The sequence below is a fragment of the Arachis hypogaea genome, chromosome 18 (assembly GCF_003086295.3).
Source record: "Arachis hypogaea cultivar Tifrunner chromosome 18, arahy.Tifrunner.gnm2.J5K5, whole genome shotgun sequence".
Taxonomy (NCBI): Eukaryota; Viridiplantae; Streptophyta; class Magnoliopsida; order Fabales; family Fabaceae; genus Arachis; species Arachis hypogaea.
The window spans coordinates 134611536-134629811 of NC_092053.1; the positions used below are offsets into that span (position 1 = coordinate 134611536).

The window sequence follows — 18276 nt, forward strand, 5'->3', positions numbered from 1 at the left end:
GATTGAATCAGATCCGCATATCAGCTATATTTATCCAAATCTGATCCGAAAACTACGAATATGGATCCGATCCACACGACTATCGGATCCGATCCGCATACTTGGAGGATCGAATTGCGGATTTTATGTAGGTATCCGCATATCCGCGGATCAAAAATAAATAAATATTTTTTTTATGTTTTATTTCAACTAATAATTATCATATATGTTGTATTATTTTAATTATATTATTTAAGAAAAGTATGTCTAATATTATTTTAAGAATAAACATATTTAAAAGAGTAGAAAAAATGAATTTTATTGATATTTTTTAATAAAAATAAGCTTTTAAAAATATTTGTGTGTTTTGCGAATATATCCGATCCGCAAATGTGCAGATCTGATCAGATCCAAGCTTAAAAACTGCGGATATTGGATCCGATCTGATGATTTTAGTGTGGATCGGATCGAGATTTTGGCCATATTCAATCTGATCCGATCCGCGTTCACCCCTACTGTGATTGACAAAAATGCACCACGTTAGTCGCCGACCCGTATTCTGTTAACAGTGTGATGACATGGACTGTTAGTAACATGTGTCACTCTATGATTTGGTCAAGTGTAATGGTATAACTATGTATCTGTTTGTGCCACATATCACAACAGTATTCGTTCATGACTGCATTCAAAGATATTGAGAATTTTGAATTTATAAAAAAAGGAAATAAATTGGTGAAAGGATTAATTTGATGCACGATATTCAATTTTAGAGACTAAAATGCATCACTTAATGTAAAGGTAGGGATCAATTTGGTGTATCTATAATAATTTATGATGCATGTACACTGATGCGAACACGGAATAAAGTATAATACGGGACACCTGAACATGCGAATTTAAAATTCTTATAAAATTTGGGGATACGATATATATATAAAATATAAAGTAGTTTTTAGATAAATTGTAATGATATTTTAGTATTTTATTGTTATTAAAATATAAATTAATTTTTAATATTATTTTAAATTATATAAAATATTTAAAATATTTTTTTCTTTTAATAATTAATAATATATACTATTTTTAAACTCATTTTAAGAATACATATTAAGAATAATGCTGGATACGCTGACACGTGATGATATTTAAGTGTGTCCAAACGTATCCGAAATTTTTTTTATTTTTTATTAAAACACAGTTTGATGGAACTGATTGAACTTGAAAAGGGGGGTTGAATCAAGTTAGCTCAAACGTGAATGTTTCAAGCTCTGTTTTTGCAGAAGCTAAAAATGCGGGAGAGTTTTTCGTTTTGTCTCATGTACAGAACATAAACAAAGAAGGAAAAAAGAGAAAGAGACCAACATGTATCCTGGTTCAGATTCTAAGTGCCATGAATTCTATGTCCGGTCTCCACCACAACCATAGTAGAATTTTCACTATAATTCACTTATTACAATCACCAATACTATTGAATTACACCCTAATTCAATTAGTATCTACCACTAAACTTTCCTTACCAAAGCTCAACTACCCAAAGTGTTGTCTCAACTTGGAAGGAGAATCTAAACAAATTCAAACTCACCAAGTGCTAACCCAACTTGGCAAGGAAAACTAGTCTTAGTTCAACAACTCAATTACACATAATTTTGATGGCTTTTTCATGCATCTTTTTGCCTTTTCTCTCATAGCTTTTTCATTCACATTTTCAGCCTTTTACTCAATACAAAAGATGACTCAAGATAGTCATAACAAAAAATCAAAAATGAAGCTCGAGTAGAAGAAAAAAAATTCAGCTCAATAGTTGAGATAATGCTCTTGAATGTGCTCTTTTTTTTCTTGTCTTCAAATATTGAAGTGATACTTCTTATATTATCAGCTTGCTCTCCAATTTGCCTCTTCCATTTTCTTGTTCCAGCTACCCATTGGAGCTGTCTCTGATAGCATACAGTCCTTGCTCCATTTTGCTCCACTAACTTGCAAAGTTGAGGAACCATTCCACCACCGTTGTCCTTGGAGTTGTTTTCATATTTGGCATGCATTTCTTTCTTCCTCTGCTCCATTACCTCTGCTATCCGAGGAGTTGCTCTACTGCTTCTGTTCTTGTGTGTTTTGCTCTCCCACATTCTTAATTTTTCTTTATTGATGTCCTTGTTGTGTTGTTTATTCCTTTTTCTTCCAGCTGTCCTGCTTTCTTTATGGTGTAGACAGATGCCTCTTTTTCTTTTAGCAATTGCATGGCCATCTATTTGCCGAACGATGCTTGATGGGTAGATTGGGCTTGTGCATTGACTTGAGACATTGTAAGAATGCTGAAGCAATATGTTGGGTTGAGAGTTTAACATTGGGCCTCCAACACTTAACATACACAGTAAACACATTTGGGCTTTAATCCAAGAAATATTTGTCATCATATATTGGCCCAAAATCAATTTAAGCTTGAGAAGTGTTGTATCCAAAATGTGTCCGACACACAAGACACAACAAATCAAGAAAGTGTCCGTATTTCATAGCCGTATTTTGTGTCCGTGCATTATAAATTATTATAGATCATTAAATGATGCATTTTAGTCCCTAAAATTAAATATCGTGCATCAAATTAATCCTTTTAAGAGTTTATTTTCTTTTTTTATAAATTTAAAATTTTCAATATCTTTGAATATGGTAATTTCAATTATATTTTTCACATATTGTTTAAATACAAGTGATTTTATAAAATATTTTTAAGATTTTAGTTTTAATTATATAATTTTTTTATAATAAATTATTTATAAAAATGTTAATAATTGGAAATTCTTGCATACTCCTATGGAAAAGAAATGCACGATGTTTTATTATTAATAATTTAATATTCTTCAAGGTATGATACTGAATAAAATTATCATCTTAAGCTACCATGCATTGTAAAGTCATAAAGTGTAAACCCTGAATTGGATTGCGTATGATCCTAGTAGTATTATGGAAGATGATTATTTTGAGTGGTTTGGTCTTTCCTTCGACTTGGAAATTAGGGATGGCAAAATTCTCCGAGACGCGGGGATCCCTGCGGGGACTGCCCCGAATGGGGATCCGATTGTGGGGAATTTTTCCCGCGGGGATGGGAATGGGGGACAAAATTCCTCCGAAGCAGGCACGGGGACCCGAGCGGGGATCCCCGCCCCGTCCCCGCTATTCCCCGAAATTTATGAATTCCTTAAATTATCCTTAATAGTTTATTTCTCATATATGTTTTTTAGTCATTTCTCACACACACATTTATAGAAATCCAAAACTCCTAATCTTTATTTGCATAACCCTTCTTCAATTCAGAAATTCCTAAGGCTGTCCATACTCCATCTAACCTCTCTGCAGCCACCCCCTCGTCACCCTTCTCACCGAATCGTCACACATCACCGTGCCATCACCCTTACCGCGTCGTAATTTCTATTTGCGGCGTTCTTTTTCATAACTCTGCCGTCGTGTCCATTCTCCTCTCTGTTGCCACGTCTCTTACCTCGTCCACTGCTTTGTCCTTTGACTCGTCGTCGCGTCCCCCTATTGCGTTATTTCGAGAGAAGTCACCATCGTATCATTTAGACTTTTTGTATAAAATCTTACAGTTTTTGTATAAGATAGATACTTGCAGCTCTATTCATATGGAAATTAACAATTAGTTAGAACTATTATGTAGATGGGGAATGGGGTCCCCGCGGGGAATGGGGCCCCGTGGGGAATGGGGATGGGGAGCAATATTCCCCCACAGTGGGGAATGGGGCGGGGATGGGGAGCAAATCTGAGGGCGGGGATGGGGAGCAGGGAGGCATCCCCCACCCCGCCCCCGCCCTGCCCCATTGACATCCCTATTGGAAACACAATTGTATCGGAATGTATTTGATCTCCCATGCCTGTTGGTCTAAATAAATTACCAATTTATTTAATTACCATAAAATGAATGAATATTGCAATATAATATATTTATTTAAGATCAAAATTCATGTGCCGTCAAACCATTAAATGATTTGATTGATTTAACTAAATTTTTTATATAACAATTTTTAATTATCAACTTTAAGTGAAGTTAACTGCATCTAAAATTTTAACTTAATTTAATTATTCCAACAAGCTTGGGAGATGAACTAAATCCTTCCAAAAAATAATGAAAAAGTATAAGATACCAACATATTATCTATCAATTTATTGCCAATAATAATTAATTATTATATTTTAAACACATATATAAAGAGACACATCCAGAAAATATATCTATAAAGACACTTCTGTTAAACACAACCATAAAAAAGACATTTTTATTAGACACATCCACAAAGACACTTCCATTAAACACAGTTATAAATAAAAGTTGGCAGAAATGCTGTTGGTAACGTAGCGAAATTGAAAAACAATACATTTCAAATTCAACCATAAGTAATACAAGAAACAAAACAATTAATACTTAATCCTTTTAAGACCGCAATAATCCGTTGCAAGATCCCCGGATGACTTGGATGATTCAGGCGATATGAAGAGCAACTGAGCAATGCATGAGTTGGAACGTGATGCGTGTCGAATTCAGGGCTGGAGCCTGGAGGTGATCAATAATGTGATGGTGAGACCAAGCTCTCATGGCAAAGGAATATAGTTCTCGGATGATACTCGTGAGCCACTTGAGAAACAAGTTGGTTTTGACGTAAATTATACACAACAAATTTGAAATAAGATTCATTTAGTGCCAAAAGATTAAGATCTTCTGAGATATACAGGGGTCCTACTGTAAAACATGGCTTGATCGTTTGAGATGGGATTTCAAACAATTTAATCCAAGAATCTTCAACTCCATGCTCCTTCATTATCCAGAGAGTGCAAATAATTGGCTCATGCTGCAGATTAGGGAGTTCCATGAACGGCATACAATCCTCAGTTGCAGAAGAAGCCTCACTGGAAGCCTCGCCAAGATTTCTCTAATCAGATCTCGTGGAAGATCTTCTTCGTATTCAAGGTGTTTCATTCTCGTAGTCATAAGACAATAAGGCTTTGCGTTTTTAAGAGTCTATTGCTTTATTTTTTAAAAGAGTAGTGCTAGGGAACGAATGGCCTAAGCATACAATGTGTACAATTGACTAAATTTTTGGTCCATGAATACTGATTTTGGGTTCACCAAGGATCGAATTCTTGAGTTTTTCGGATCTAGAATTCTAATACCATATTTGAAACCACTCATCCCAAAAGCGTAGCCTGACAGGACAATATAACACTAATGATCATATCTCTAATACTTCCTAAACCTCCATTGTACACATTCTACGCTTAAGCCATTGATTCCCTATACTTTCTCTTTAAAATAGTTTATAAAAATTAATTTTTAAAAAATGTCTTTTTAAAAATAGTAATATTTATATTTAATAAATTAAATTAAAAATAATTATTAATAAACATAAGTAATAATAATGATGTTTGATAAAATAGTTTTTAAATTTTAAAAATATTATAATAAATATAATTACAAACATTAAATTTAAAAATTAGTTAACATATGAGATTATAGCGGACTTTTAAATTTTAAAAAGTAGGCCAAGTTTAAAAAGCTCTATCTTAAATATTTTTAAAAGTACTTCAATATTTTAAAAGCTACTACAAATACAAATATATGGTCTTTTTAATTTATCAAACGCAAAATGAGGAGTTTGAGTTTTTAAAAAACTCAAGTACCTCCTCGACAAGTTTTACCAAACAAAGCCTATATATTCTAAAGGAAAAGTACAGTTATTCTAATTTTAAATTTCATTGTTTATATTGTTTAAAAAAGTAGTTGTTTACTTAACAAAATCATATTCTAAAATGTAAGATAAAATAATTTAATTTAAATTTTTTTAAAAATAAAATAAGATAAATTAATTTAAATTTGATTTTATTTTATTGGATTAGATTGAATTGATTTAAATTTAAAATTTTTAAAAATATTATTAAATAAATCATAAACAAATTAATTTTTTAATACTTTAATAACAAAATAAACTAAAATATAGATCTAATAATTTAAAATTCAAAATTAAATACTAATTATTGAATGAGTATCGTCATTACAAATTATTGGTTTTCTTTATATCTTTTTTTTTTTTGGTGACTTGGTTTTCTTTATATCTAACACTAATATAATATAATTCTTCTAATATTCAAATTCTTAAATATGACAAGACTATTATTCTATTTTTTATTTTTAGAATACAAAAATTTCATCTTAAGCATGTACATAAATTATAAATTATTATTTATTTAAAATTTTAGATTGTTATTTTTAAAATTTTTAAATATATTTATTTAAATTATTATATATTTAGTTTTTAATATTATTAAATTAATTTAAAAAATTATTTATAAATTATAAATTATTTAATTAAATTGTAATTTTTAAAATTTTTAATTATAGTTATATTTTATTCTTATTATAATAACATTACTCTTTAAAAAAAAGCTACTAATAAGTTCATGTAATAACAATAATAATTTTACGAGTAAAGTATCGTTTTTGTCTCCAACGTTTAGGATAAATTCTACTTGTGTCCCTAACGTTTAAATCGTCCTATTTGTATTCCTACGTTTGTAAAAGTGATTCAATGTTATCATGTCGTCAATTACACATCATGAGCGCTTTAGTTTGAGTTTTAAAAATCTCTTCTTAAAGTTAGAATACAAATGTATAGGATAGAATTGATGATCTACTCCAAAAAATAACTCATCAAATGTTGAAACTAATTCCTACAACATTTACATAATTCACTGACATAATTGAATCTAAACACAAATAGTGGGTATAATATTAAAATCGAACACATCCAATTAAGACTTAATTGAGAATGAATACATCTAAGTGAGAATAATTGAAAAATATAATTGAATCACTTTTATAAACGTTAAGGATACAAATAGGACGATTTAAACGTTAGGGACACAAATAGGACTTATCCCAAACATTGGGGACAAAAACTATACTTTACTCTAATTTTATTTAAAAACTTAAGTAAAAGATAATAAGTAATACTTAATAAGTGCCAATGAATAATAGCTCAAATGACATAGACTTCCCATACTCAATTAAGACGTTGTGAGTTCGAGTCTCCTATCTTTGGTAAAAAAAAAAAAGTGATACTTATTAAGTATGCCGCGGTTGTGGTCAAATCTGTTTCCATACTATCCGTCTCCACACTATCAATACTCAACATTTTTTTATTTTCAAAAAATCTATGATGTTAAGTTAGATAGTTGTTAGGATTTATAATTTAAATTTATTTATTTTATCTATAAATTCAAATCAAATTTAAAATAAAGTCAATCAGGTTTTAAAATTTTTTTATATAAGTGAATTATAAAAATACGAGTTAAAAATACATATCATAATACTTCAGTTAAAAAATTTTTTGTGTCTTAGTTTATGAATTTACTGAGAGAAAAAAAAGTTTATTAGATTATATATTTTGATGTTGAGCACCATGTTAATTTTTAAGCCTACACATCATAAATATGTAGTAAATTCAAATTAAGTACTGATGTGTGTAGACTTTTAAAATTGTTAAATATTTTACAATATGAATTTAATTTTGTGTAGACTTTAAAATTGTTAAATATTTTACAATATGGATTTAATTTTGTGAGTTTTAAAATTTTGTGTTTGATTACACCTATTTAGTTGATAGTTTTTTTAAAATAAATTCAGTGATAAATTTATTTAATTTATTAATAATTTTAATTGTATTTTTTTTAACAAATTTATTGACAACAAATTTTTTTTATTTTAATTTATTTTAGATACTATTGAATATCTTATTGAAATTAAGATTTAGAAGTGAAGGACTCATGAAAAGGATGACAAATTTACCAAAAACAACTTTGTTGAATTGGAAATCAACCATGGATAATCAATTATTTTTTTAAAAATATAAACACTTCTACATAATAGATGAGTAAAATAAAATCTAAAAAAATTAATATTAATTTCTATGTAAATTTATTTATTTAGATTTGTTTTAAAATTTTATTCTATAAATTTAAATTTATTTATTTTAGTTTTTTTATTTAAATTATTATTTTAACAAGGATTTTAATTTGTTAAACAAAATCGGTTTTCGGTGAATAAATTTATTATATAGTGTATGCTCCATGTAATCACATCTTAAATATGAAACCTCAACACCAAAATGAATAACTAGGCTCTTTTTTCTTGTGCTTGCTTCTGACACTTTTTTTCTGCTCTTTACCAAATTAATTAATTTGTTGATCGTGATTGATCTTTGTAGAACTAAAATAATTAATTAATTAATTAATTAATTTTTAAATTATAACTATTTTTGAACAAAAAATAATTTATAAATTGTGTTAAAATTTTTATAAGATTGTTAATTTTTAAATTTTAAATTTAAATATGAACAATTACATATAATAAAGGAGTAAAATGAATCTAAAAAATTTAATATTAAGTTCTACGTGAATTTATTTATTTAAATTTGTTTTAAAATTTTATTCTATAAATTTAAATTTATTTGTTTTAGTATTTTTTATTTAAATTGCTATTTTAACTTTATTTTGTTATAAATTATAGTCTTACAATTTGTTAGAATAGAGTTATTTAACGGTAATATTCATCTATAAATTTTTTAAAATATGTTTTTTATGTGAATTTTTATTCATCGTATATTAAATTAAATTTAAAAAAAATGTTTTACAAATCAAAATTCCATGTATGGCATAAACATATTCTTCAATCTTAAAATAAAAATATCATTCAATTTAAGAATAGGCATGTATATTTTTTTATTTTTTATTTTTTTTGTCAAGATATATTTTTTTATTTAATTCTTGAGTTTATGACTATGTGTGTGTTATGTAATGGAATTTTTTTTTGCTTTACTTATTTAGCTTTCCAAAATCTAAAAAACCTAGGAGTAATATCGTCAACTTTAATTTTTCATAGAAGTACTGACCCTCTACTACCATTTTTACACAATGTTCTACATGAAACTTCTGCTCCATACATCACTTTCAAGTATTTTTTTATTGTCATTCTATTACTTTATTTTTATTAATAAATTTATATTTAAATATTTAATATTATATGTGGTATAAAATCTCAATTTTAATTCTTTTTTTTTACATGTGGTTTTTTTTATATAGTTTTTTTTTAATAGTTGTTACTTGTTACAACAAATTTTTGACCCAATAAAAGAGAAAAGAGTTATAGTAGGAATAACAAAAATAAAAAAGAATAACAAAATATACATAACATACATTTTACATTTATTTTTTATTGTTACCTATTATATCATGCATAATAAAATACCAAACACTAACAACACCATAATTTCTTTGTTATTGTCAACAAGATTATTGTGAATTAGAATTTTATAATGAAGTTATGTAAAATTAACATTTAATATTAAAAAGTATTTATTATCATCGTTATTTTAATATCTATTCTCTATAAAAAATGGTATTTTTTAAATCATTTATTCAAACACTATAGTTTTAAAATAAGTACTTTTATAATTAAAAAATTAACATAAAATAATTTATTTATAAGCTATGATTATATTTTATTTTTTTTTTCGAAAAAAATTATTTAAATTGTTTATCCCTTTCAAATTGGATGCCCCCAAACATTTCTCTTTTGCTAGGAAATGGGTTTATGATAGAATTTTACCTATGAATTTTTATCTTTTGTTAGTTCCTCAAAATACAGTAGAAATGGGTTTATGAGAGGAATCAAGATCCTATAATTCAGATGAGTACCAAGACAACTTATATAGGTGGATACTCACATGAAGATATTATAATTGTCTTCATGTGATGATTTTTTTTTTTTAACCCTTAAATGATAGATTGTAGGGTTAGATTTTGATATGTTATAAAAGTGTTGTTTTTATTTAAAATGTGGCCAAATCAATAAATCACACTTTTATACAAAGCATCTTCATAAAAAGATGTTTTTTACATCTTCATTTGAGTAGCTCCCACTTATATAACCATGTAGCCTTCAATGTTATACATCTTCTCCTCTACTATACCTCTCCAATTTTTATACTCCGATTTAGTATATTTAATTTCAAATGACAATATCACTAATAAAAAAAAAAATCATCTTTAGTAAATTTTGAAAATCAGAATCACCTGTTAAAAAGCTTTAAAGAAAATGTTATTAGCCATTAGCCAAAAGAAAATTTAATTATTCAAACTGTCGAACGAAAATACAAAATTTAATTATTCAATTTTTTTTTTATTTTTTTTGTTACATTCAAGTATCTCATGAAATCAAATGCAACCTGACCTATGCCGAATGTTGAGTTGTGTCCAGTTCCCAAGCAAAGCATGAGTTGAAGGTGAATAATGTGACGGTGAGACCAAACTCTCATGGCAAAGGAATATAGTTATCGAATGATACCCGTGAGACACCTGAGAAACTAGTTTGTTTCGACGTAAATTATACACAATAAATTTGCGATCAGATTCATCTAATGCCAAAAGATTATGATCTTCTGAGATGTACACCGAAACACATGGCGAGATCATTCCACCACATGGGATTTCGAACAATTTAATCCAAGACTCTTCAACTCCGTACTCTTTCATTATCCAAAGAGCGCAAATAATTCGCATATTCGGAGTGCGATAACAAACAGAAAGACGGTTATTGTGGAGTTGCAAGCGAGGCAGGTGGACGACGTCAGAGCGCGTTCTAGTAATCGGCAGACACAATCGACCAAACGACTCCTTTTTCAAGTCGAAGGTAAGAAGGAACCACTCCAATTCAAAATGATCTATAGTAGGATGATACACAATCCAATTGAGAGTGCCGCTCACAAATATTCCATTCCTTGGGCCAACAAAATCGTACGGAAACACCGGATGATTAACAATTTTCCAAGAAGGATTTGCACCAAAAGTGAAAACTAAAGCGCCAGATCTCACCTTGGAATAAGTTATAAGAGACGAGGCAGAACAACCCATAACAAACTTGTACTGGTCATGTAGAATATCATAGCCAAAGCCACAGAAAACATCGTCTCCGCACTCGTGCGAGCACTGGAACGGAACGGATGGGGATACCGAACGGGTACTGGGATTGAAAAGAGTAAGAGTTTCAAAGGGAAAGCCTTGAGACAAGCAGAGCAATCCGTTGCAAGATCCCTGGATGACTATTCCGTCAGCCGGATGTGACTCGAATGCAGTTGGCTGATGCTGGCGATAAAGAATAAGAGATTGTGAAGAGCAATGCATGATGTCGCCCCTCCGTCCCGCTTCCTTCCAACATAGCAATGGCGGCGGCTGAGTTAGGGTTGAGCGATGAAGGTGGTGGTTGGCGAATTCAGGGCTGCAGATTAGGGAGTTCCATGAACGGCATACAATCCTCAGTTGCAGGATTTGCCTCACTGAAAGCCTCGTCAAGATTTCTCTAATCAGATCTGCTGGAAGATTACCAAGGTGTTTCATTCTCGTAGTCATAAGAGAATAAGGTTTTGCGACTTTGAAGAAGCTGAGGTGAAGTATATATATTGATATTGAGAAAGTATAGCGGAAGCGGATTATAAAAGAAGGCTAAATTAATTTTAAATTTTTTATTTTTAATTAATTATATCGGATTTTGAAATTTAAAAAAGTAGGTATTAGTCAAAGGAGACCACTTACATAAAAATGTTTCAAAACGTCTTTTTTTATAGATTTTGAATTCAGTTTATTGATATTGAATTAGTGCTTAGTGCTGTTGAGATTGATTTATAAATCCAATCTGTTGTACTTGTGTTGTATTGAATTTTTCTTCTGAGTTACTAATCTGTATGATTGAATTTTTTCTACTACATTGAACTGAATTTATTTATTAAAATTTTCAGTTGAATTTTGCTACGCTGCATCTTGTTTTACTTGAATTTTGTTGTTGTTGAATCTTGAATTCTTATTATTGAGTTCTGATTTTAACTACTTTCAGTTATTATAGCAGATAAATCATCAAAAAACAACTGATATTGTTTAGATATTTAAAGCAACCTGTTGTGCAACAACTAGAAAAAAGAGAAGCACAAGTAATTGAGGAGGAACAACAGCAGGCAACGGTGGTGGCACCACGAGAGAAAAAGGAACCACCGGCTACTGTGTTGGCAGAATCTGTGGAAACGGAAACAGAGCATGCACTAGTGGTGATAAGAATAGAGGAAATGGAACCACGGCAGACATTAGTAGTTAGTGGGAAAAAAAACTAAGTGGAAAATAATGGTGTGCTTGCTTATCTACTGCATTAGCTAAACAAAAATAATTAAGCAGCACCTTCTTGATCCCTGACCCTATTATGTAGTCAATTAGAAGCACAAATAGAATTGAAGTTAGTCCACAAGTTGGAACATGAAGCCATATTTTTTTTTCCTTTGCTCTCTCCCTCTTGTCTTTCAAACACATCTTATTTTGGATGATGTATTATAGTAGTGTATCAATTGTTAGAAAATAGAAACCCAAGGTAAATAAATAGAATAACTTTTATAACAGAAACCATATGCGTATTTTTTCATTTACGTTTAGTTGTCAAAAATATTTTGCTTTTATAAATATTATACTATCTCTTATTATTAAGGTAATTTTTAAATTTTCATTCTACAAATATGAAAATATTTTACACACCAAAAATCAACTATTATATTTTAATGTGTATTTATATGTTTAACATTATATCATTTTAATTTATATTTTATGTGTTAGCATATATTAAATAATACTTATACAAAATTGCATATAATTTTAATTGCATAGAATATTTAACGTTTTATCGTTTCCTCACAAGTGCATAAGGCATTCCAATGACTGAAAAAGAACGCGAAAAAGAAGCGTGCGATGCGGCTAGAAGTTAGAGCGTGTTTACACGTTTTCACTAATAAAACTGGTTTTTGTTAGGTTTAAACCAATTTGATTGAACTTAGTTGACAAAATGACTTGGAAATATAGCAGGACTGAAAAAAATAATACAAAAATCATAAAATGGCATTTGTATTTTATTCCTCCAAAGTGAACATATGCATCCAGGTGCACTTTTTCTACTACTGCTTCTAAAATGATCTGACATGAAAAGTGCAAGCTACGAAGCAATCCTCAAGTTATCAACAACAGCTTGATTTTCAAGAATGTTCAAGTCATTTAAGTGCTTCAGATGTAAGATTGTTGTACAAGCAGAGAGTATAATAGCATCCAACTCCTCATCCCTGTAAGATAGCTGAAATAGAAAAATAATTCAATCACTGTAATGGTTAATAATTGGAAGATATGTGTCCACACACACCCTTTACCATTGGATAGATCCTCATCCAATCCAACCGTGAAGAAGGGTTGTTTGTTTAGGGTTGGAAGGAAAATGAGTACAAAGAGTTTCTTCTCTAAAAGACAGCACAAACTAAGTTTATTGACAGCACACAATTTTCATGCAACATCAGCAAACACAGCGTTTCATCAATAATCAAAATCACAGGGAAAGACGTTGGCTCATATAGATCATTAACTGCTATACAGAAAATTGAAGTCAAGAATACATTATACATTGAATGAAGAATGAACCAATTTCGCATACACAAAGGTAAAATGAGACCCAAGTTTTGCACCTTTGCAACTAGCAGAAAAAAACTGATAAAAAACACTAAAGCTGTAACTCCTATGAAAAAAAAGAAAAACCTTTTTCTATTTAGACAAACTTAAATCCATAACAACAAAATCAAATTTACGCTGTCACAAGGCAAGCAATGGGAAATAAATGTTTGTTTTGTTTATTTCTTTCTTCCTTCCTTCCCATTCCCTTGATCACACTAATTGTCCAATCAATTCTTCAACCTAGTAAGTAATAACACTGCCAAATCAAAATGCTACACAAAGAAAAAAAGGACACAAAGTGATAAAAGAAGGGAGCAGGGTGTGGAACTAATAAAATCAGAATGGCTAAAAGTACAGCATGATTGGTAATCCTTCCCAGAAACCTTGCATTGCAGTGCCATAACATATCATATTATCAAATCTGAGTTAACTCCACCAACCAAAAGTTCAATTGAAGCGCCTAGCATGATCATCAATATGCATAAAGACAAATTAGTTGTTCCACACTAGAAAAAAGCCCCCAAGGTAATGTCATTTGTCTTCTCATTTGTTTACACAAATAAGTTTCAATATCAATAATGCATTTACAACCAGACTCGTTTTCTTTCTCTTTTTAATTCTATATACGTAAAAGTGAAAAAATTATTCCATAAAAATTCTATAAATACTAGAAGGCTCGAAATCATAAAGTTTGGAATTTAAAACACTCAAGCACACTCACATCCCCAGCGAATTTATGATTCTGCGTTCGAGTTTCTTTTCTTCCTTCCATGTTTTTATCGTTTCAATTTACAATTTCTACAAAGATTTTACTTTTCATGTTCAATTTATCTTTTAAGCAACTTTAATTTTCCTGTCAAATTTACATTTCAACATTTTTAATTCCCATGTAAAAAGTCCTTCGACTCAGTCGAAGGCAACTTATCACTTTGTTTAAATTCAATGCAAACCATTAGAATCGAATCATCATCGATTTGTTAAAAATCGACAAAATAGTAAAACTAGTACTTTTAAACAGATTCACACGTATGGTTTTTGGTGAAATATTTTGAATAGGGATGCAGCAATGTGCCTTGGAATAAGCGTGCAACAACAATTTTTCGAGAGGCAATTCAGCACAGCACTAATAGCTTGATGGAGAAGAAGCTTGACGGCAATGAGACTGGTTGGTGAGAGAGGGAACGACAGTGCAATTAGGGTTTGAAGAGTTAGAGTGTGGCGATAAAAAGATTAGAAAGTGGATAATTAAAGTGTCAAAAGTGAAAATAGTATTTTTAAGAGTGTAATTTAGAGTGAAGTATTTTTTTCACTTTTTATGGATCAAAAGTGCAATTGATTGTTCAAATTATTCACAATTTCTTTTGTTTATCTAACAAAATTAAATTTTAAATTAATTTTCTTTTCTTGGATTTAAGCCTATTTTAATACCTGAAAAAATAATAAAAGTCGATATTTTTCACTCGTTTCATTTTTTTCTTCTTTAAAAAAAGAATTAAAACAAGTTTCTTTGTTATCCAAAATCCTTAATTCCTCTAGATGTGGAAAAAATTGTAGCCTTCAACGTGCTACTAGTGAAAACACAATCCATAGAGTTTATCCAACTTTTACAAGAACACTAAATTTTTACTTGTCTTCCTCTAAAAATGAGAGAATCTTCTTGTCCTCTACTATACCTCTCCACTTTTTATACTCCGATTGAGTAGCATTGGCTGCCATATTTAATTTCTAATGACAATATCACCAATCAAAATAACCATCTTTATTAGTAAATTTTGAAAATTAGAATTACCTGTTAAATTGCAGTTTATCACAAGAAAATTTTTAGTTTGACAATTCTTTTTCTCTTAAGACACTTGATAAAGATAATAATATAATAAATTTGCATTTAAAATTTTAAATATTTAGAATTTGTATTATATAGAGTGTATTTAATGAATAAAAAACTCTAAAATATTTAAATAAAAAGTGTCATTAGCCAAAAGAAAATTTAATTATTCATACTGTCGAACAAAAATACAAAATACTAATTTCTAATTCAATTTTTTGTTATATTCAAGTATCTCGTGAAATCAAATGCAACGTAACTTATGTCGAATGTTGAGTTGTGTCCAGTTCCCAAGCAATGCATGAGTTGAAGGTGAGTGGAGATGAATAATGTGACGGTGAGACCAAGCTCTCATGGCAAAAGAATATAATCATACAATTATTCCCGTTAGCCACCTGAGAAACTAGTTGGTTTTTACTTAAATTATATACAAGAAATTTGCGATCAGATTCATCTATTGCAAAAAGATTATGATCTTGTGAGATATACAACAGGGGTGCTACCCAATCACATGGCGCGTTCATTCCAACACGGAATGGGATTTCGATCAATTTAATCCAAGACTCTTCAACTCCGTACTCTTTCATTATCCAAAGAGTGCAAATAATTTGCATATCCGGAGTGCTGTAACAAACAGAAAGACAGTTATTGTGGAGTTGCAAGCGAGGCATGTGGATGACGTCAGAGCGCGTTCTAGAAAAAGGCAGACACAACCGACCAAACAACTCCGTTTCCAAGTCGAAGGTAAGAACGAACCACTCCAATTCATCATAATCTATAGTAGGATCATACACAATCCAATTCAGAGTGCCGCTCACAAATATTCCGTTTATTGTGCAAAGAAAATCATACGGAAACACCGGATGAGCAACAGTTTTCCAAAAAGGATTTGCACCAAAAGTGAAAACTATAGCCCCAGATCTCACCTTGGAATCAGTGATAAGAGACGAGGTAGTACAACCCATAACAAACTTGTACTGGTCATGTAGATTATCATAGCCAAAGCCACAGAAAACATCGTCTCCACACTCGTGGGAGCACTCGAACGGAACCGATGGGGATACCGAACGGGTACTGGGATTGAAAAGAGTAAGAGTTTCAAAGGGAAAGCCTTGAGACAAGCACAGCAATCCGTTGCAAGATCCGTCGATGAATAATTCGTCAGCCGGATGTGACTCGAATGTAGGTGACTGATCAAGAATAAGAGATTGTGAAGAGCAATGCATGATGTCGCCCCTCTGTGCCGCTTCCTTCCAACATAGCAATGGCGGCGGATGAGTTAGGGTTGAGCGTTGAAGGTGGTGCATGGCGAATTCAGGGCTGGAGATTAGGGAGTTCCATGAACGGCATACAATCCTAATCCTCAGTTGCAGGAGAAGCCTCACTGGAAGCCTCAGCAAAATTTCTCTAATCAGATCTCCTGGAAGATTGTCTTCGTATTCAAGGTCTTTCATTCTCGTCCTCATAACTCATAAGACAATAAGGATTTGCGTCTTTCAAGGAGCTGAGGTGAAGTATATATATTGATACAATTCAACTATATATGCTTTAAAAATAGTATAATATTCAGCATTTTATTATAATAATTAAAAAAAATTAAAACAAATACATTTAAAAATTATGAATAGATTTACTGTCGTTTTGAAATTAAATACACATTCAAAATACAAACTAAATAAAACTGAAATTTAAAATTTAAATCTTAAATTTCTATTTCAGATTTAATATATTTAATTATTAATATATTATAATTAAAAACATATCTAAAAATCAAATTATTTAAAATTTAAAATTTTGATTTTAAAATTATAAAATAAACTTTAAACCATTTAATTATTAACTAAACACTTAAAGAAGCAGAGAAGTCATGGAAAATTCAGAGGCTCACATGAAAAATTCAGAAGCGCACATCGAGAATTCATTCTCAGCCGTCATTTATTGGCGCCACCTTCATCTTCGACGCTGCATTCCTCCTTCTCGGTGCTCATTCACAACGCCACGTTCTCCTTCGTTAACACTCATCTTTGTCGCCGTCTTCCTCCTCTTTCGTCCGCATCAACCTCGCCGAAAACTTTCCTAAGGTTTGGTTGGGTCTCTAACACCGTTACTTTTCTTATTATTCAGTATAAATTTTTGATTTTTTTTGAAACAAAAAATAGAATAAAATGGCCTGAAGAGATTTTCATATATATTACAATGTTAAATTATTTTTGTATGTGCGATTTCCGTATTTTGGATGTGTTTCAAAAATATTTTCTGTATAACTTCATAATTTTAGATGTGTTACAATTGTTTTTTAATGTTTAAATTTAAATTTTAGATTTATGATTTTGGATGTGTTTTAAAAATATTTTTTGTATAACTTAATAATTTTGGATGTGTTACAATTGAAAAAGAAACTACAATTGAAAATATTTTAGTTTGTGTATATAATTTTAGATTCTACATTTTATCAAAGGTACAATAAGTAAGGGATTAATTTTTTTCTAAATACACTGATTTTGAATTTTTTTTCTGCAGATACAAATTGAAATATTGTAGTAGAATAGAAGAAAGAAAAAAACTGTGTTACAAAGAGAGAAGAAACGTAAAACAAGGAAATAATAACTAACTATGAAGTGGGTAGGAAGTTAGAGAAATTTTAGTTTTTAAAATTTAAATTAATCTTAATTATAAATGTGTATCCTAAAAAATAGGAATATGTTTTAATTAAAAAATAATAAATAATATTAAAGGCTGATCAAAGGCTGAATTTTGTTGTACAAGTAGCATTTTCCATATTGATAGGAGAGTGCTAAGTAAACAATGACTATGTTGAACAATATGAACAACCACTAATCAAATAAAAATATATTGTACCTCCAAATTAATCATCTAAATTTTAATATTAA

General features: G+C 30.0%; 2 protein-coding genes across 2 annotated transcripts; both read right to left on the minus strand.

Moving 5' to 3' along the window:
• Positions 1-10251: 10251 nt before the first annotated feature.
• LOC112770625 (F-box/kelch-repeat protein At3g23880-like) lies at positions 10252-11430 on the minus strand. The gene has a single exon (XM_025814953.1). The coding sequence runs from the start codon at positions 11428-11430 to the stop codon at positions 10252-10254; it is 1179 nt and encodes a 392-aa protein (XP_025670738.1).
• Positions 11431-13057: 1627 nt separating this feature from the next.
• LOC112770626 (F-box/kelch-repeat protein At3g23880-like) lies at positions 13058-16839 on the minus strand. Its single transcript, XM_025814954.1, has 2 exons — positions 15817-16839; positions 13058-13192 (listed from the first exon to the last, which is right to left on the minus strand). The coding sequence occupies exons 1-2, from the start codon at positions 16837-16839 to the stop codon at positions 13058-13060; spliced, it is 1158 nt and encodes a 385-aa protein (XP_025670739.1).
• Between the last annotated feature and the right edge of the window lie 1437 nt (positions 16840-18276).

What these genes read in the sequence shown, in the direction of transcription:
- LOC112770625 (XM_025814953.1), bottom strand. Translation starts at nt 11,430, where the DNA reads ATGAAACACCTTGGTAATCTTCCAGCAGATCTGATTAGAGAAATCTTG.
- LOC112770626 (XM_025814954.1), bottom strand. Translation starts at nt 16,839, where the DNA reads ATGAAAGACCTTGAATACGAAGACAATCTTCCAGGAGATCTGATTAGA. An exon ending in AATCTGATCGCAAATTTCTT is followed by an intron (nt 13,193 to 15,816) that starts GTATATAATTTA and finishes TTTCTATTTCAG; the next exon opens with CTATCTTACAGGGATGAGGA.